At 45.3% G+C, this 19,748-nt stretch overlaps 1 protein-coding gene across 1 annotated transcript in view; it reads right to left on the minus strand.

The window, feature by feature from the left end:
• Window positions 1-624: 624 nt before the first annotated feature.
• The window catches only part of LOC128700883 (DBH-like monooxygenase protein 1), a 430,549-nt gene continuing 411,425 nt past the window's right edge, over window positions 625-19,748 (minus strand). The window contains exons 10-13 of the mRNA XM_070104742.1: window positions 19,696-19,705; window positions 11,219-11,402; window positions 6,201-6,369; window positions 625-3,463 (exon numbers count right to left, since the gene is read on the minus strand). Of these exons, the coding sequence (XP_069960843.1) occupies window positions 2,936-3,463; window positions 6,201-6,369; window positions 11,219-11,402; window positions 19,696-19,705 (891 nt within the window). The 3' untranslated portion in view covers window positions 625-2,935. The remainder of the gene's footprint in view (window positions 3,464-6,200; window positions 6,370-11,218; window positions 11,403-19,695; window positions 19,706-19,748) is intronic.

Consider the following 19,748-nt stretch of genomic DNA (forward strand, 5'->3'; position numbering starts at 1 on the left):
AGGGTATATATGCCACCATACTCAGGGTATATACCACAATACTCAGGGTATATATGCCACCATACTCAGGGTATATATGCCACCATACTCAGGGTATATATGCCACCATACTCAGGGTATATATGCCACCATACTCAGGGTATATATGCCACCATACTCAGGGTATATATGCCACCATACTCAGGGTATATATGCCACCATACTCAGGGTATATATGCCACCATACTCAGGGTATATATGCCACCATACTCAGGGTATATATGCCACCATACTCAGGGTATATATGCCACCATACTCAGGGTATATATGCCACCATATATACCAGCATTACAGACCTCGGTCAGAAATTTGCAGCCCAAACGCCTTCTTGTTTTTTAAAGCCGCTGAGTATATCCATTCTGACGTCCACTTAGTAAATTCCGACTCTACAACCCTTCGTCCTGATGGGTCAGAGAAGGGACAGAGGATCGAGCCTTCACCATTCCTTGTGCTGATTTACCCACACGGGTTTAGCGCGTTACATAAGCCTCTGGCTTTATATATATATATATATATATATATATATATATATATATATATATATATATATATATATATATATATATATATATGTTCTAAAATAATTTCACTAGCTTGACTTTCACCATAATTTTTCTAATTTTTACTTGTTCCCAAAAACTCACTTCCCTTTTCAATTTAGAAAGTGATTCTAAATGTCTAAGGCTTCTAAACTTCTGCACACAAATTCTAAGTTTGCTTTTTCGTAGAAATCATCTTTTTAAAACTGTGGGGATGAGCTCATTATGTAGTAGAGCTTTTTTGAGGTGCACATTATGAAGAATAAGCTTTATCTGGGTCTACGTTTCGCCCTAGAGCTTTATTAAGGGCTTGCTAAAGCTCTTCTAGGAACCAAACTTTGTCCTAGTTGAAGAATTAAATACTTTTGCAACATTTAAGATTGAACAAGTCGACTCGAGGCTGAGGGACTGATTACCTCAAACTCCTCTATTCATCTCTGTATGTGACTGAGGAAGCTATCAAACATTTCCACAGTAAAGAATCCCAGATGTTGCAAAAGTCTTTAATTCTTCAACTTGTCGGGTTTTAAATCATTTTGATAACTGTCCCAGTTAAAGCTCGTTCAGTATATTGTGTTCCATACGCCTGTACATTATTCTATTGGTGTAATTTCGTGTAGGTGTAAACAGTTGAACAAGAGAAGTGTTAATTCTGAAGGGTTAGACGGAGGCTGGAGGTGTGCTAGTCTGTGTATCTGAACTGCACCTTGTGAAGTAGAGGTGTTATGCTGGACCAGTGGCTAGAGCCACACCTTGTAGTAACGAGATGGGAATGCTGGTCCATTTGACCACACCTGGTAGTGTTGAGGTGTGCTGGTTCATTGCTTTACACCTTGTATAAAGGGGTGTGATGGTCCACTTGACCACATCTCGTAGTGTTGAGGGTGTACTGGTCCATTGCTCCATACTTTAGGGAACATGTGCTGGTCCACACCTCGTTTAGGGAAGGTATGCTGGTCCATACCTCGTTTAGGGAAGGTGTGCTGGTCCACACCTCGTTTAGGGAACATATGCTGGTCCACACCTCGTTTAGGGAAGGTGTGCTGGTCCACACCTCGTTTAGGGAACATGTGCTGGTCCATACCTCGTTTAGGGAAGGTGTGCTGGTCCACACCTCGTTTAGGGAAGGTGTGCTGGTCCACACCTCGTTTAGGGAAGGTGTGCTGGTCCACACCTCGTTTAGGGAAGGTGTGCTGGTCCACACCTCGTTTAGGGAAGGTGTGCTGGTCCACTGGTCCACACCACACCTCTTAGTGATTCATCAACCCATGAGCTGTTGTGAAACAGAAATGTCTAATCACAGATACTACTGTTATACAATTTATGTATATATATACATATATATTTGTATATATATATAGATATATGGACCGAGTTTATAGACACGATTTAGAACTCAAAAAATAATTTAGAGATTAAAAAAATAGATAAAACTCTAATGGAAAAAAAAGAATCCTCAAGCCATTTTTTTTTCTGTAAATTGGATATCAACTTGAAGAACAACGTTTCGCTCTACACAGAGCGAAACACAGTGCATAACAAGTTTGGTCTGCACCATGGGTGTGCCTACCATACTTGCAGGTATTACCTAATCATCCACTGTGGCATTAAACATCCCTAGCACACAAATTACGAGTAATTTTGAAAAGATCAGGAACGTAAAAAATAAATTATCTATGCTTCTTGGAAATTTCTGGCTTTTCAAGCACACGAAGCTCGATATATGGAACCTTTCACCAAGCAAAATACATCACTTGTAAAGTACAGGATTTAAAATACAAAATTAATTCTTCTGTGTCGATTAACTACTGAGGTGAGGCTGTCTAATTGAATTTGCTTTATTCTATAAATAAAATATTTATTTGCGCCATATATTATCTACAACTTTTGCACAAATTTATAAAACCTTGAGACTATTTCATCACATTTCTCACAAAAAACGTACGAAATGCCCCCAGAACACATAAAAGCGACAATTTTACAAAAAAGAGGCACTGATAATGTAGCATATAGGGAGTCAGAGGTTGGAGGTGATGGTGAGGTTTGGACAAGGTTTTCAACGTCCTTCAGCGTCCTCCAACCCCATCCCACTCCCTCCCCCAAACATACACACACTCACACATACACACACACACACACACACGTCTCAACACTCAACACAATAACCAAGGTTCTTTGCACATTCCTAAGGCAGGTGAACCATCATCTTTGGGAGATACTCTTAGATGCCGTATCTCTGAGAGCAGTAAGAAGCCGGAGGCTTAATCCACATTTTTCACAGCGCGTGTTTATGTCCTTAAAAATGAATACACTTGCGACATCGAAGAGGCGATCTTCCGTGCCCTGATTCCTCGACCTCAGCCGTGGCTGTCGTAGAGCTGAGAGAGAGACAGAACACACAGGCACATTGACAATATCCACTGAGATATAAGGCAGTTGGAACTTGACCCTTCTATGTTCTGATGTGCGGTTCTTTCTTGGAACGTGTCCGGGTATTTATTAGCCAGTTCCTTTTCCAAGTCCCTCTCCATTTCTTCCATCTCCTCCTCCAGTCCCTGGTTCGGAGCCTCCTCCACTCCAAACGGGTCTTGGGGGCCACTCTCAACTCTTCCCTCAATCACTGGCATGAAAACATCAACGTGATTGAAAGGATCCACGTCAATCCTTTCTATAGGCCTGGAGTTGGTTTGATCATCAAACATCACCTCTTCCTCTTCCTCCTCCTCCTCCTCTTCCTCCCCTTCCTCTGCGTCGCCCTGACGGCTCTTGCCGCGACCGTTCTTCGTCTTGCGTCGCTTGCTCTTCCTTCTGCGTTGTCTGCAGACGTTCTCCGGCAGCCACGCCTCCGTAATGTTTGGGTACTCATAGTCGAGTTTCTCTGCTTCCTGCAGAAACAAAGGAAATTAATTATTCACAAATATCCAGCAGCTAGGAAACTCAGGGAGTTTCTGACCGTTATGATCTGTTGTCAAGTCGCGTCTAAGAGAGAAGACTAGAGAACAGATCGGGAAAAGTTGAAAGAAGATAGAATAGTAGTGATAGTACTAGAATGGAAGAAAGAGTAGTAATAGAATAGAAGTAAAGCAGCAGTAATAGTAGAATGTAACCAGTAGTAGTAGTAGCAGCAGAATTAATGAAAGAAGGAAAGTAGCAGCAGTAATAGTAGCAACAGTGGTGCTAGTAGCTATAAGATTGTTGCAATAGTAATGGTAGTAGTAGTAACAGTGGTAGTAGTAATAGTGGTAGTAATAGTAACAAGCTTCAGTAGTAAGGGTATTACTACTATTAATAAAATACTCAATAAAATTTAAGGGTAGCATATAACCCATTAATGGGGAAGCTCTTAAGAGGAAAACAATGGGAATGGAAGGTACTAGGGTTAGGGTCAATAATGGGGAAGGTAGGTACCTAGGGTTAGTCAGGAATGGGGGAGTAAAGTTCTAGGAGTATAGGTACATGTAACCCGTCCGCGGGTACAGGAATCTTTCGAAACGAGTTACGGGTAAATTCCTGGTAAAGTTGACTGCCATTTTTTCCTCCTTGACAGGGAATTCATAGGACTCAGTCAGGGCTTGTCAGAATGTCAACAAGACGTCAGTCAAAGCTTGTCAACAAGACGTCAGTCAGGGCTTGTCAACAAGACGTCAGTCAAGGCTTGTCAACAAGACGTCAGTCAGGGCTTGTCAACAAGACGTCAGTCAGGGCTTGTCAACAAGACGTCAGTCAGGGCTTGTCAACAAGACGTCAGTCAAGGCTTGTCAACAAGACGTCAGTCCAGGCTTGTCAAACAAGACAGTCAAGTCAACAAGACGTCAGTCAAAGCTTGTCAACAAGACGTCAGTCAGGGCTTGTCAACAAGACGTCAGTCAAGGCTTGTCAACAAGACGTCAGTCAAGGCTTGTCAACAAGACGTCAGTCAAGGCTTGTCAACAAGACGTCAGTCAAGGCTTGTCAACAAGACGTCAGTCAAGGCTTGTCAACAAGACGTCAGTCAAGGCTTGTCAACAAGACGTCAGTCAAGGCTTGTCAACAAGACGTCAGTCAGGGCTTGTCAGCAAGACGTCAGTCAGGGCTTGTCACTATATCAGAAACCTTTTTTTTATTCATAAAATCCATTTGTCATTTAAAATTAGTTCGTAAATGGCCCTTATAATTTACTTAGCTAAATTTTCTTCATTTATTGATAACCAAGTTATTTTGACAGGAAAATAACCAAGTGCCTTTTAATATTAGAAAATGGCCTTTAAAATGCCCTTGAAAAGGAAAACTTGATGCTACACTGAAATGGAGGCGCCCTCCCCTTCCTCGGATCAAGCTTGATTACCTCCCATTCCTACATAAGCAATGTATGGCCCATCCATACCGGTTTAGCGCTTCCACGTTTATTTTGGTACTTAGTTGAAATAAGGACATTTAAGGGTCATAAAAGGTGAGCTAAAACATGAGCTGAGACATGAGGTGTGAGCTGAGACATGAGGTGTGAGCTGAGACAGGTGTGAACTGAGACATGAGATGAGAGCTGAGACATGAGGTGAGAGCTGAGACAGGTGTGAGCTGAGACATGAGGTGAGAGCTGAGAAATGAGGCGTGAGCTGAGGCAAGGTGAGAGCTGAGACATGAGGCGTGAGCTGAGACATGAGGTGAGAGCTGAGACATGAGGTGAGAGCTGAGACATGAGGTGAGAGCTGAGACATGAGGTGAGAGCTGAGACATGAGGTGAGAGCTGAGACATGAGGTGAGAGCTGAGACATGTGTGAGCTGAGACATGAGGTGAGAGCTGAGAATGATGAGAGACATGTGTGAGCTGAGACATGAGGTGAGAGCTGAGATGACATGTGTGAGCTGAGACATGAGGTGAGAGCTGAGAAATGAGAGACGTGAGCTGAGACATGAGGTGTGATGAGATGAGAGCTGAGACATGAGGTGAGAGCTGAGACATGAGGTGAGAGCTGAGACATGATAAGAGACATGTGAGCTGAGACATGAGAGACATGAGGTGTGAGCTGAGACATGAGGTGTGAGCTGAGACATGAGGTGTGAGCTGAGACATGAGATGAGAGCTGAGACATGAGGTGAGAGCTGAGACAGGTGTGAGCTGAGACATGAGGTGAGAGCTGAGAAATTAGGCGTGAGCTGAGACAAGGTGAGAGCTGAGACATGAGGCGTGAGCTGAGACATGAGATGAGAGCTGAGACATGAGGTGAGAGCTGAGACATGAGGTGAGAGCTGAGACATGAGGTGAGAGCTGAGACATGAGGTGAGAGCTAAGACAAGAGGTGAAATAAGACGTGCGAAGGCAAAAAAAATAAAAAAAGCTTAAATTAGCAGCTGAAAGCTTTTGCGTCTGACCAAGACTGAAGAAATTTTTAAATCTTCAGACTTTAAGACGTACGAGAAGACAGTCTGAGAGGTAAGATAGTCTGAAAAACTGTGGGATAAGATAGTCTGAGAGCTGAAAGTCTGTGGGATAAGATAGTCTGAGGACTGATAGTCTGAAAGTCTGTGGGATAAGATAGTCTGAGAGCTCATTGTCTGAAAGTCTGTGGGATAAGATAGTCGTAAAGTCTGTGGGATAAGATAGTCGTAAAGTCTGTGGGATAAGATTTTCAAGACTAAACTTACTGGAATGAGACTTTCTCCTCGCCTCCAACAGATGGGGTTGAAAGTACCGCTGTGGGTCGTCTCCTGGAAGTAGTCGAACTGGTTCTTCCAGTCGTAGTTCATCAGTCGCCACTCCAACGACTTGCCAGCCAGTTCGATCGGTCGTCGGATTTTAATAGGATCTGAATTTCTGTTTTGGAGAAGCCAAAAATGACTCTTAGTGACTATATTCAATACTTTGTGTGTTATATTACATTACGTTATGTTATCTTTCATGATTAATGATATTACATTACGTTATATTAATTTGTATTTATTTTCTGTAATATTATTCGGTATTAATATATTACCCTATAATAATAATATATAATATTATATAGTAAAATAATATATCCTATAATTAATATTATATATGGAATAGTCAGAAATGAATAAAAATATAACGATTGAGACGAGGTAATGTATCGTTCATAGTAAGGAAGCCACGGAACAAGTGTTGAATCATTTACCAAGCAGCGGCCAGCCGGGATTAGATCCTGCGACACATTCTCCCGCCTCAAGACACTGAACGATGTTCACATCGCCTTAACCACTTAACCAGCGATCCTTCAAGAATCATCTAATCCCGGCTGGCTGCAGCTTGGTTAATAGTTCATAATGTTTAGTATTTGTCACAAATATCTCTCTCTCTCTCTCTCTCTCTCTCTCTCTCTCTCTCTCTCTCTCTCTCTCTCTCTCTCTCTCTCTCTCTCTCTCTCTCTCTCTCTCTCTCTCTCTCACTCTCGTAATAAAAACTCTTTTCAGCCTCAAGGTGTTAAGTGGAATGATCTGGAGGAAATAGTGGAAGTAGTCGAGTCTCAGCTCCCGATCCTGCATTTTAACTTGCCAGTTGCTGGATTTGCTTCCTCCTAGGGTATGGAAACGCTCCACGATGCTAGGAGAAAGCGAATCCAGCAACTGGCAAGTTAAAACGTAGGATCAGGAGCTGAGACTCGATCCCTTACAACCAGAAATAGGTGAGCAGAGATCCGAAAACAACCTCTCTCTCTCTCTCTCTCTCTCTCTCTCTCTCTCTCTCTCTCTCTCTCTCTCTCTCTCTCTCTCTCTCTCTCTCTCTCTCTCTCTCTCTCTCTCACTCTCGTAATAAAAACTCTTTTCAGCCTCAAGGTGTTAAGTGGAATGATCTGGAGGAAATAGTGGAAGTAGTCGAGTCTCAGCTCCCGATCCTGCATTTTATCTTGCCAGTTGCTGGATTTGCTTCCTCCTAGGGTATGGAAACGCTCCACGATGCTAGGAGAAAGCGAATCCAGCAACTGGCAGGTTAAAACGTAGGATCAGGAGCTGAGACTCGATCCCTTACAACCAGAAATAGGTGAGCAGAGATCCGAAAACAACCTCTCTCTCTCTCTCTCTCTCTCTCTCGTTATTTTTAACGGAGTCTTGACAAAACCTTATTGTTGCTTTCAGAAAGATTGATACAAATGGAACAAGAATTCGGCCATCAAGAGAGAACTCTTGCTTTTATTTGCACTTCCTGTTCTTCCTCCTGCTCTTCCTCTTGTCCGTTCTATTCATCCCATTAATTGTCAACAATACCAACAAGTTGATTAATGACACATGTACAACACCTGGGTGTCTTTATTGATGAATAAGACACACGTGCAACACCTGGGTGTCTTTATTGATGAATAAGACACATGTGCAACACTTGGGTGTCTTTTTTCTCGAAATCTTTCGACAAAAGATACCCAAGTGTTGCACACGTCTTCCTTACTCAACTCTTCCTACTCATGTTCTCCCTCTACCTCCTCCTCCTCCTGAGAAAACGTAATCTGTTGCAGCATAAGGATGGGGGGCGATCGATCTGCTGGGCCTTAGGGAGGCAACGTGCCGGAGATGCTGACGCCTTTGACGTTTGAGATGCTGGTGGGAAGGAGCCACCACGTCTCCTGAGGAAAGAACTGGAGAGGCCAGACATTATCCATTTTCTCTCTCTCTCGTTTTTTTTTTTACACAGGGTTTGACAAGGTTAGGTTAAGGATCTCTAGCTTTATTGTCAAGCTATTTACAGGTTAAGGATTCCTAAATTTATTGACAAGCTAAGAGCTGTTACCTACATCAGCTCATTTGCAAGCATTTTTGTTTTTATGAGACATAAAAGTAGGGAACAGGATGAAGTTGGAGCCATCTGTGGGCCAGCATTTTCATTTGATCAACTGGCTTTATCTCGTTGACATCATTATGCTGTACGACTATGTTCCATACTCGAGTCATCCTGGGTATATATGATCTCAGATGGAGTGATGTTCTGGGGAAGGGTACAGCCAGAGTGAAGTTGCTGCTTTCTGCCCGTCTTGTGGTATAGAAGCTTACTTCACGCTGTCCTCGAAGTGGATCCAAGTGTGGTACTTTGACAATATTGGCCTTGTACATAACAGTAAGACCACCCGCATCCCTCCTATGTTGAAGGCTCTGCTGAAATGACAGATCTATCCAGGATGGGTCCAGGCGAGAGATGAGACGTCTTGCTCTGTTCTCTACTCTGTCGAGCAGTCGCAGATGAGAGGGGGGGGGCAGGCAAACCAAGAAAGTGGAGCATACTCAAGGTGTGAGCGTACTTGTGCCTCGTACAGAATCTTGCAACATGTCAAGCAGATGCAAGATACGGCGAAGTGCTATAAGCTCCATTGTTTGCCTCCTCTCTCTCTCTCTCTCTCTCTCTCTCTCTCTCTCTCTCTCTCTCTCTCTCTCTGTCTCTGTCTCTCCTGTTGGTGTAGTCTGCAATGTTTGCAACTTGCACCCACTGACTTGAAACTCGCTCGACCTTAGGTACATGGAACCGAAATATTTGCAATCTAACATCCCAGTTTTTGCATTTCTGTGTCCTTTTACAACTGAGGTTTTCACCTTATTTCCAGACTAAAAATCATTGCAATGTCTCCCAGAATATCGTTTTGAAGGTTACTTGTCACAGGAAATTTCTTGCATTGAGTTTCTCCCAGTCATATTGAATATTTCGTGTATCGTCGAAGCTGGCTAAGCTTTGTATCCCCTTTTATCCTTGCGTTGTATCTCTGTCATTATAGAAAATATACATGTTAAGCTGTTGTACCATATTATATAATGTGTGCCTATTAATGCAGTTGTCAAAGTAAGGTTGGTACGAAAATGTGGAATATTCAAATGGACTTAATGAGAAATCTAAATATTTTCTCTCATAGCTTTCTTTTGTCAACTTTTCCGAGACTGTTGGTCCCCACAGTTGGTACGAAAGGTAGATTACACCTATATACAGTGGAACCCAGGTATTTGAACTTAGTTGGTTCCTAGGTGGTCTTCGAACTGCAAAAAGTTCGATGTCCAAAACAGTATTTCCCTGGGAGGATGTTGAAGTGTCTGAGAGTTAGGTCAGTTTCAAAGGTCACTTCAAAGCACTTTTGAAACTGTACTGTAGTAGGTTCGCCGGTCTTGTCCCGGCTCGGGTCTGTTCCAGATGGTGACCCGGAAATAAGGCTTTCCTGTAAAGATTTTTTACAACTGAATTGTAAACAAGTCAGCGTGTACGGACTCCGGAAAAACCTTCAAAGACCGGGTCATTTTTTTCTGAACAGAATTGTTCGGACACCAGTTTGTTCAACGTCCGGTACGTTCGAAAACCGGGGCTCCACTGTATACAGTTTTAACTGTGTTAAACACCACCCTTGTCAGATGCATCCACCTCGCTCGTCATCTCTCTCCCTCACACTGATGTAGGTCAAGACTTCTGTGTTTACGAAATGTTTATATGTGCTGAAGGGATGGGTATAATTCTGACAATGCTTTGGATATCGAAATTTATCTTAATTTATTTGCCACTTCGATTGTTGACCACCAAGGTAGGGCGACCCAAAGAAGAAAACACATACACCATCACTCTTTCGATAGCGTCCTGGCAGACTTGATCTCTAACATCCTCACCCATCCTTCAGAGTGCAGGCACTGTACTTCCCACCTCCAGGACTGTAACATCCCCACCCATCCTTCAGAGTGCAGGCATTGTACTTCCCACCTCCAGGACTAACATCCTCACCCATCCTTCAGAATGCAGGCATTGTACTTCCCACCTCCAGGACTGTAACATCCTCACCCATCCTTCAGAGTGCAGGTACTGTACTTCCCATCTCCAGAACTGCATCTTCCTCACCCATCCTTCCGAGTGCAGGCACTGCACTTCCTACCTACAGAACTACAACTTTCCCCACCCATCCTCCAGAGTCCACACAATGTACTCCCCATTTCCAGGACTCGGGCCCGGCTAACCGGTTTCCATGAAGCATAAGTTTACATTATCATAAAATAAGTACCACCTTTCACTACAACAACACAAGCTAGCAGCAAACCAGGTAGGATGGTTCCCTGCAGGTAGTCAAAACCCCGAGTGACGTAATTTAGTACCTACGTCTGGGAAGAAGGAATTTGATCAGGTTTCAACATGGCAGCATTGCTTTATTTATGCCTTTGATATTTCAATTTGCTAAGTCACTGTTGTTTTAGGTGGTAATATTCTAGGTGGTAATGTCCAGGTGGTAATGTTTTAGGTGGTAATATTTTAGGTGGTAATGTTTGTTTTAGGTGGTAATGTTCTAGGTGGTAATGTTTGTTTTAGGTGGTAATGTTCTAGGTGGTAATGTTTTAGGTGGTATTGTTCTAGGTGGTATTGTTCTAGGTGGTATTGTTCTAGGTGGTATTGTTCTAGGTGGTATTGTTCTAGGTGGTAATGTTCCAGGTGGTAATGTTCCAGGTGGTAATGTTAGGTAGTAATATTTTTAGGTGATGTAGGCTGTAATATTTTTAGGTGATGTAGGCTGTAATATTTCTAGGTGAAGGATCGATTTGATATAAAACAGTATTAAGGTTGAGTGATTCTCAATCACTCAACCTTAATATGAAGTGAGAGAGAGAGAGAGAGAGAGTGAGTGAGTAAGAGTAAGAGAGTCAGAGTGACAACTCTGGCAATGTAACGGGAAAACAGGTATCAAGCCCCAAGTGAAAGTACTCACGCTGACAGCTCCTCGATGCCCAGCGAGTGGAGGACCGTGTTGAGAGACGGCTTGGAGTGACAGAGAGACAGGTCCACCCTGGGCCAGTAGAAGAGATACGAGAGACACATCTCATCTCTGGTTTTAAAGCCTCCCAGAGTGATGCTTGATCTCTCCCGACTGTTGTATGTACACTCTCCGATCACTCTCAGTAGCAGCAATAGTAGTAACAGCAGTAGTAGTACTAGAGTAGCAGTAGTAACAGTAGCAGCAATAGTATCAGTAGTAGTACTAGAGTAGCAGTGTAACAGTCTCCCAGTAGTCAGTAGCAGCAATATATTAGTAGTACTTAGCAGTAGTAACAGTAGTAGTAGTAGTAGCTAGTAGAGTAGCAGTAGTAACAGTAGCAGCAATAGTAGTAGCAGTAGTAGTACTAGAGTAGTAGTAACAGCAGTAGTAGTACTAGAGTAGCAGTAGTAACAGTAGCAGCAATAGTAGTAACAGCAGTAGTAGTACTAGAGTAGCAGTAGTAACAGTAGCAGCAATAGTAGTAACAGCAGCAGCAGTAGTAGTAGTAGAGTAGCAGTAGTAACAGTAGCAGCAATAGTAGTAACAGCAGCAGCAGTAGTAGTAGTAGAGTAGCAGTAGTAACAGTAGCAGCACTATATAATAATAACAGCAGTAGTAGTAGCAGAGTAACAGTAGCAGCAACAGCAATAGTAGTAGTAGTAACAGTAGTATTTGTAGTAGTAATAGTCAGCGGGATATTATTATTATTATTATTATTATTATTTGTAGCATTATTAGTAACAGTATAAAAATACCAGAAATAGAAATATTAACTCCCCATCATAATAATTATAATAATTTTTTAATAATACTGTGTAATATAATTTCTATTCCTGGAAATTAATTTTTATTTTTTATTTTTGTTCTGCAATTTTAATATGTTTTCCTCTGATGATAATTATAATAATTTGTTGTATATATTATCATCATTATAGGAGTGAGCCATATGGGTTACATAACTTTATACATATATGATGTTTGGAAGGGGAGAGGGTTGCTCCAGGCCCTTTAATCAAGAGCCCTCACTCCCTTGAAGGTATGTGGAACCTAGTAGGTGCCTAAGAGGATAGTGTCGCCCAGGGAAAAGTGTGTTAGGGGAGTGTTAGGTGAGTGTGTTAGGGGAGTGTGTTATGGGAGTGTGTTAGGTGAGTGTGTTAGGTATGTTAGGTGAGTGTGTTAGGTATGTTAGGTGAGTATGTTAGGTATGTTAGGTGAGTGTGTTAGGTGAGAGGGCTAGGCGAGTGTTAGGTGAGTGTGTTAGGTATGTTAGGTGAGTATGTTAGGTATGTTAGGTGAGTGTGTTAGGTGAGAGGGCTAGGCGAGTGTTAGGTGAGTGTGTTAGGGGAGTAAATCAGGGGAGTATTAGGAGTGCCTTCACTGCACAACGGTCTGCTGACAAGTGGCGTAGGTGGTATAAACAGGTGGTTACTGAGGGAAAATGTAGAGGGGGAACCTGCATCGAGGGGATATTTTGGTCATTATTTCAAAGGGGAAGTTAGTACTGACATTACTGAAAGATAAGAGAGAAGAATATCTATTAGACACCATAGAGCTGAACCTGAAGCAGGGACAAGAAAATAATGGGTTTGGATCGATGATGCTGGAGACAAAACCTGCAAGTGCTGGACCCAACAGTCGGGTGAACCAGGGACAAACAGACGCTACAAGGGTACATTGTGCACCAGCAGACAAGCAGACACTACGGGGGTACATTATGTACCAACAGAGAAGCAGACGCTACGAGGGTACATTATGTACCAGCAGACAAGCAGACGCTACGAGGGTACATTATGTACCAGCAGACAGGCAGGAACAAGCAGACGCTACGAGGATACATTATGTACCAGCAGACAAGCAGACGCTACGAGGGTACATTATGTACCAGCAGACAGGCAGGAACAAGCAGACCCTACGAGGGTACATTATGTACCAGCAGACAGGCAGGAACAAGCAGACGCTACGAGGGTACATTATGTACCAGCAGACAAGCAGACGCTACGAGGGTACATTATGTACCAGCAGACAGGCAGGAACAAGCAGACCCTACGAGGGTACATTATGTACCAGCAGACAGGCAGGAACAAGCAGACGCTACGAGGGTACATTATGTACCAGCAGACAGGCAGGAACAAGCAGACCCTACGAGGGTACATTATGTACCAGCAGACAGGCAGGAACAAGCAGACGCTACGAGGGTACATTATGTACCAGCAGACGGGCAGGAACAAGCAGACCCTACGAGGGTACATTATGTACCAGCAGACAGGCAGGAACAAGCAGACGCTACGAGGGTACATTATGTACCAGCAGACGGGCAGGAACAAGCAGACCCTACGAGGGTACATTATGTACCAGCAGACAGGCAGGAACAAGCAGACCCTACGAGGGTACATTATGTACCAGCAGACGGGCAGGAACAAGCAGACCCTACGAGGGTACATTATGTACCAGCAGACAGGCAGGAACAAGCATACGCTACGAGGGTACATTATGTACCAGCAGACAGGCAGGAACAAGCAGACCCTACGAGGGTACATTATACACCAGCAGACAGGCAGGAACAAGCAGACGCTACGAGGGTACATTATGTACCAGCAGACGGGCAGGAACAAGCAGACCCTACGAGGGTACATTATGTACCAGCAGACAGGCAGGAACAAGCAGACCCTACGAGGGTACATTATGTACCAGCAGACAGGCAGGAACAAGCAGACGCTACGAGGGTACATTATGTACCAGCAGACAGGCAGGAACAAGCAGACATATGGCTTAAAGTAGGAGTTGACTAACAGGCACGGTAGACAGGAAGAACTCAGCTGCTCCTTTGGAATTCATGAGTTGGAAATAAATGGTATAAAATACCGACACAATGGAAATATAAACACAAATGCAGTATAATGTGATCCTTTATTGACAACGTTTCGCCCACACAGTGGGCTTTTTCAAGTCACACACACAGATCCGTGTGTGTGTTAGGTAAGACACATATGCAACAGTTAGGTATCTTTATTATGAAACGTTTCGCCTACACAGTAGGCTTCTTCAGTCGAGTACAGAAAAGTTGATAGAAGCAGAAGATACTTGAAGACGATGTAATCAGTCCTTTTCTGTACTCGACTGAAGAAGCCTACTGTGTAAGCGAAACGTTTCATAATAAAGATACCTAACTGTTGCATATGTGTCTTACCTAACAACCTGTCGGTATTTTATACCATTTTAATGTTCAGATCCGTTTGTGACTTGAAAAAGCCCACTGTGTGGGTGAAACGTTGTCAATAAAGGATCACATTATACTGCATTTGTGTTAATATTTCCAGATGAAGTATTCTTGACCCTCCTGAACATTGCTTTCGACAGGTAAGTGAGTCTGTCGTTGAACATTAAAATGGTATAAAATACCGACAGGTTGTTAGGTAAGACACATATGCAACAGTTAGGTATCTTTATTGTGAAACGTTTCGCCTACTGTGTAGGCGAAACGTTTCACAATAAAGATACCTAACTGTTGCATATGTGTCTTACCTAACGAGTCTGTCGTTGTTGTTAAACTTATAAAATTTTTAGATTATTGAAGATTTGTGCTGATTTTTAACCTGGGGTCCCCTCATGGAAGGTTCCTTGATGTTGGTGAGGGGCTCTTGATTTAGGGAATTGGATCTGTGCTCCAGTTCCCCGAATTAAGCCTGAATGCCTTCCACATCCCCCCCTGGGCGCTGTATAATCCTACGGGTTTAGCGCTTCCCCCTTGATTATAATAATAATAATTAACCTGGGGTAGGGAAGGTTAGCCATCCAGGATAACCCGGGGTAGGGAGGGTTAGCCATCCAGGATAACCCGGGGTAGGGAGGGTTAGCCACCCAGGATAACCCGGGGTAGGGAAGGTTAGCCATCCAGGATAACCCGGGGTAGGGAGGGTTAGCCATCCTGGATAACCCGGGGTAGGGAGGGTTAGCCATCCAGGATAACCTGGGGTAGGGAGGGTTAGCCATCCAGGATAACCCGGGGTAGGGAAGGTTAGCCATCCAGGATAACCCGGGGTAGGGAGGGTTAGCCACCCAGGATAACCCGGGGTAGGGAGGGTTAGCCATCCAGGATAACCCGGGGTAGGGAGGGTTAGCCATCCAGGATAACCCGGGGTAGGGAGGGTTAGCCATCCAGGATAACCCGGGGTAGGGAAGGTTAGCCACCCAGGATAACCCAGGGTAGGGAAGGTTAGCCATCCAGGATAACCCGGGGTAGGGAAGGTTAGCCACCCAGGATAACCCAGGGTAGGGAGGGTTAGCCACCCAGCATAACCCGGGGTAGGGAGGGTTAGCCATCCAGGATAACCCGGGGTAGGGAAGGTTAGCCATCCAGGATAACCCGGGGTAGGGAAGGTTAGCCATCCAGGATAACCCAGGGTAGGGAAGGTTAGCCATCCAGGATAACCCAGGGTAGGGAAGGTTAGCCATCCAGGATAACCCGGGGTAGGGAAGGTTAGCCATCCAGGATAACCCGGGGTAGGGAGGGTTAGCCATCCAGGATAACCCGGGGTAGGGAAGGTTAGCCATCCAGGATAACCCGGGGTAGGGAGGGTTAGCCATCCAGGATAACCCGGGGTAGGGAAGGTTAGCCACCCAGGATAACCCAGGGTAGGGAAGGTTAGCCATCCAGGATAACCCGGGGTAGGGAAGGTTAGCCACCCAGGATAACCCAGGGTAGGGAGGGTTAGCCACCCAGGATAACCCGGGGTAGGGAGGGTTAGCCATCCAGGATAACCCGGGGTAGGGAAGGTTAGCCATCCAGGATAACCCGGGGTAGGGAAGGTTAGCCATCCAGGATAACCCAGGGTAGGGAAGGTTAGCCATCCAGGATAACCCAGGGTAGGGAAGGTTAGCCATCCAGGATAACCCGGGGTAGGGAAGGTTAGCCACCCAGGATAACCCAGGGTAGGGAGGGTTAGCCACCCAGGATAACCCGGGGTAGGGAGGGTTAGCCATCCAGGATAACCCGGGGTAGGGAAGGTTAGCCATCCAGGATAACCCGGGGTAGGGAAGGTTAGCCATCCAGGATAACCCGGGGTATGGAAGGTTAGCCATCCAGGATAACCCGGGGTAGGGAGGGTTAGCCACCCAGGATAACCCGGGGTAGGGAAGGTTAGCCACCCAGGATAACCCGGGGTAGGGAAGGTTAGCCACCCAGGATAACCCGGGGTAGGGAGGGTTAGCCACCCAGGATAACCCGGGGTAGGGAAGGTTAGCCATCCAGGACAACCCGGGGAAGGGAAGGTTAGCCACCCAGGATAACCCGGGGTAGGGAAGGTTAGCCACCCAGGATAACCCGGGGTAGGGAGGGTTAGCCATCCAGGATAACCCGGGGTAGGGAGGGTTAGCCACCCAGGATAACCCGGGGTAGGGAGGGTTAGCCACCCAGGATAACCCGGGGTAGGGAAAGTTAGCCACCCAGGATAACCCGGGGTAGGGAAGGTTAGCCACCCAGGATAACCCCGGGGGAGGGAGGGTTAGCCACCCAGGATAACCCGGGGTAGGGAAGGTTAGCCACCCAGGATAACCCCGGGGGATGGAGGGTTAGCCACCCAGGATAACCCGGGGTAGGGAAGGTTAGCCACCCAGGATAACCCCGGGGGAGGGAGGGTTAGCCACCCAGGATAACCCGGGGTAGGGAGGGTTAGCCACCCAGGATAACCCGGGGTAGGGAGGGTTAGCCACCCAGGATAACCCCGGGGGAGGGAGGGTTAGCCACCCAGGATAACCCGGGGTAGGGAAGGTTAGCCACCCAGGATAACCCCGGGGGAGGGAGGGTTAGCCACCCAGGATAACCCGGGGTAGGGAAGGTTACCCACCCAGGATAACCCCGGGGGAGGGAGGGTTAGCCACCCAGGATAACCCGGGGTAGGGAGGGTTAGCCACCCAGGATAACCCCGGGGGAGGGAGGGTTAGCCACCCAGGATAACCCCGGGGAAGGGAAGGTTAGCCACCCAGGATAACCCCGGGGAAGGGAAGGTTAGCCACCCAGGATAACCCCGGGGAAGGGAAGGTTAGCCACCCAGGATAACCCCGGGGAAGGGAAGGTTAGCCACCCAGGATAACCCCGGGGAAGGGAAGGTTAGCCACCCAGGATAACCCCGGGGGAGGGAGGGTTAGCCACCCAGGATAACCCCGGGGAAGGGAAGGTTAGCCACCCAGGATAACCCCGGGGAAGGGAAGGTTAGCCACCCAGGATAACCCCGGGGAAGGGAAGGTTAGCCACCCAGGATAACCCAGGGGAAGGGAAGGTTAGCCACCCAGGATAACCCCGGGGAAGGGAAGGTTAGCCACCCAGGATAACCCCGGGGAAGGGAAGGTTAGCCACCCAGGATAACCCCGGGGAAGGGAAGGTTAGCCACCCAGGATAACCCCGGGGAAGGGAAGGTTAGCCACCCAGGATAACCCCGGGGTAGGGAGGGTTAGCCACCCAGGATAACCCGGGGAAGGCAGAACTGCAAACTGAGCAAAGTTCCATACAAAAATAACCCTCAAATAGGAGAATGAAACTTCTGACGACGTTTCGGTCCAGCTTGAATTATTAACTACAAGTTGTTAGTGTTGACGGGGTAGTTGATGGTGGTGTGAGTGAAGGAGTAACAAGTCCAGCCTGGGTTATATAGTGGTCAGACTCCATGTTGTGGTGTTTGATGCTACAGCAGCAAATGTGGAGTCCTTAAGACGCATGGGCAACATTAAGTAACTTCATTTCCAAACGTTTCGCCTACCCAGTAGGTTTCTTCAGTCGAGTACAGAGGAGGCAGCAGAAACGTTTCGGAATACAGTTACCTGAATATTGCGCATGCGTCTTATCAACTTGTCGGTATTCTATTGCATTATCATATTCTCCTTACCATGAGTCACGAAAGCATAGCTTTTCGACTCACTTACCGTGAGTTCGATCCCCACCCGAGGTTATAGTCTTACGTTTATCGTTGAAGCAGTGGTGGTTGTGGGCATATTAAAGAACCAGAGTTTTAACATGGAAGCAATAATGGTGACTTTAGTCTTAGTCTCTGGGTTCTGTTGGGTAAAAGGACACAGGTGAAACTAATGTGTCATTATATTGTGGTAACGTTTCGCTCTCTAGGAACTTTATCAAGCCGTGTCCTTACTTGTATTCTTTTACCTAAAATGCTGTCGGTAATTCTAACATTATTGCACCGTCTGTGTTCTGTCCCTCTGGTTATTTTTCGTAGGGCGTCAGGAGAAAGGTTGATATTTCTGTCAGCTCTCTTGACGACCGATTTCATCGGCTGGAGTATCGTTGAGGAGATGACCTCGAAGTATACCTGCATTCTACCTGAAGAGAGTTTCGGGGGTCAGCGCCCCCGCGGCTCGATCTGAGAGAGTCCGGACGGCTGTGATCGCTACTAGCGTCTTTGGTCGTGTCCCAAGCTGCTCAAGATACCCAAAGTGTCCTTCAGTAGGGAAGTGTCTGCTTCCTGTAGACCAAAGTGTCCGCGCGAAGTGGAAGAATGCGCACGCGGTGCGCCTACATGCTGAAGTGTGAAGGTTCCTCTCGCCAACGGGATCATTAGAAGACTAATAGTGAGAGAGTTGGTGCAACTACATCCTGAACGAGGCGAGCATAGCAGAAGAACGTGTATGAGAGTGCGAGGAAAAAAGGGGAGGACATGGAGAGGGGGAGAGAGAGAGAAAAGAGAAGCGAAAGGAAAGCAGGGAGGGAGAGGGAGAGACAGACTCCCACAGAAACGCAAGGTAGTTTAGACCAGGGCAGTAATAACAGTAGTCTCATTACCTGCGATGCTGTCTGTCTACCTAGAAGCAAGACTAACTCTTTCTCTAGAAGCAAGACAACTCTTTCTCTAGAAGCAAGAATAACTATTTCTCTAGAAGCGAGACTATTTCTCTAGAAGCAAGAATAACTATTTCTCTAGAAGCGAGACTAATTCTTCTCTAGAAGCAAGACTAACTCTCTAAAAGCAAGAGTAATTGACTAATATTATAAATATAAATGAATGGTGTGTTGAGGAAGCTTAGGAGAGTTAGTAATGAAGGAGATTATTGTTTTGACGACTGAACTGTAGCGAGGTGGGAGGGTTATAAACACACATTTACCTTCAGTAATATATATATATATATATATATATATATATATATATATATATATATATATATATATATATATATATATATATATATATATATATATATATTTGCAAAACAACCACTGTGAAAGAATAGTGAAATTCCAAGCGCCTTCGTGACTACTCACATTATTAAAGAGCAATAAAAGTAATACATCAAAGGAAGGAATATAAATGGTCTATACCACACCTCACCATCACATCCCACAAAGCAACACCTGACGCGCGACGACATGTGAATCATAAGAAAGAGAACACTGCAGCAGGCCCACTGGAATTTCACTATTCTTTCACAGTGGTTGTTCTGCATATTCTGAAATCACCTGTTTACTGTGATCTTATTGTGC

Source organism: Cherax quadricarinatus, chromosome 94, assembly GCF_038502225.1.
Source record: "Cherax quadricarinatus isolate ZL_2023a chromosome 94, ASM3850222v1, whole genome shotgun sequence".
Lineage (NCBI taxonomy): Eukaryota > Metazoa > Arthropoda > Malacostraca > Decapoda > Parastacidae > Cherax > Cherax quadricarinatus.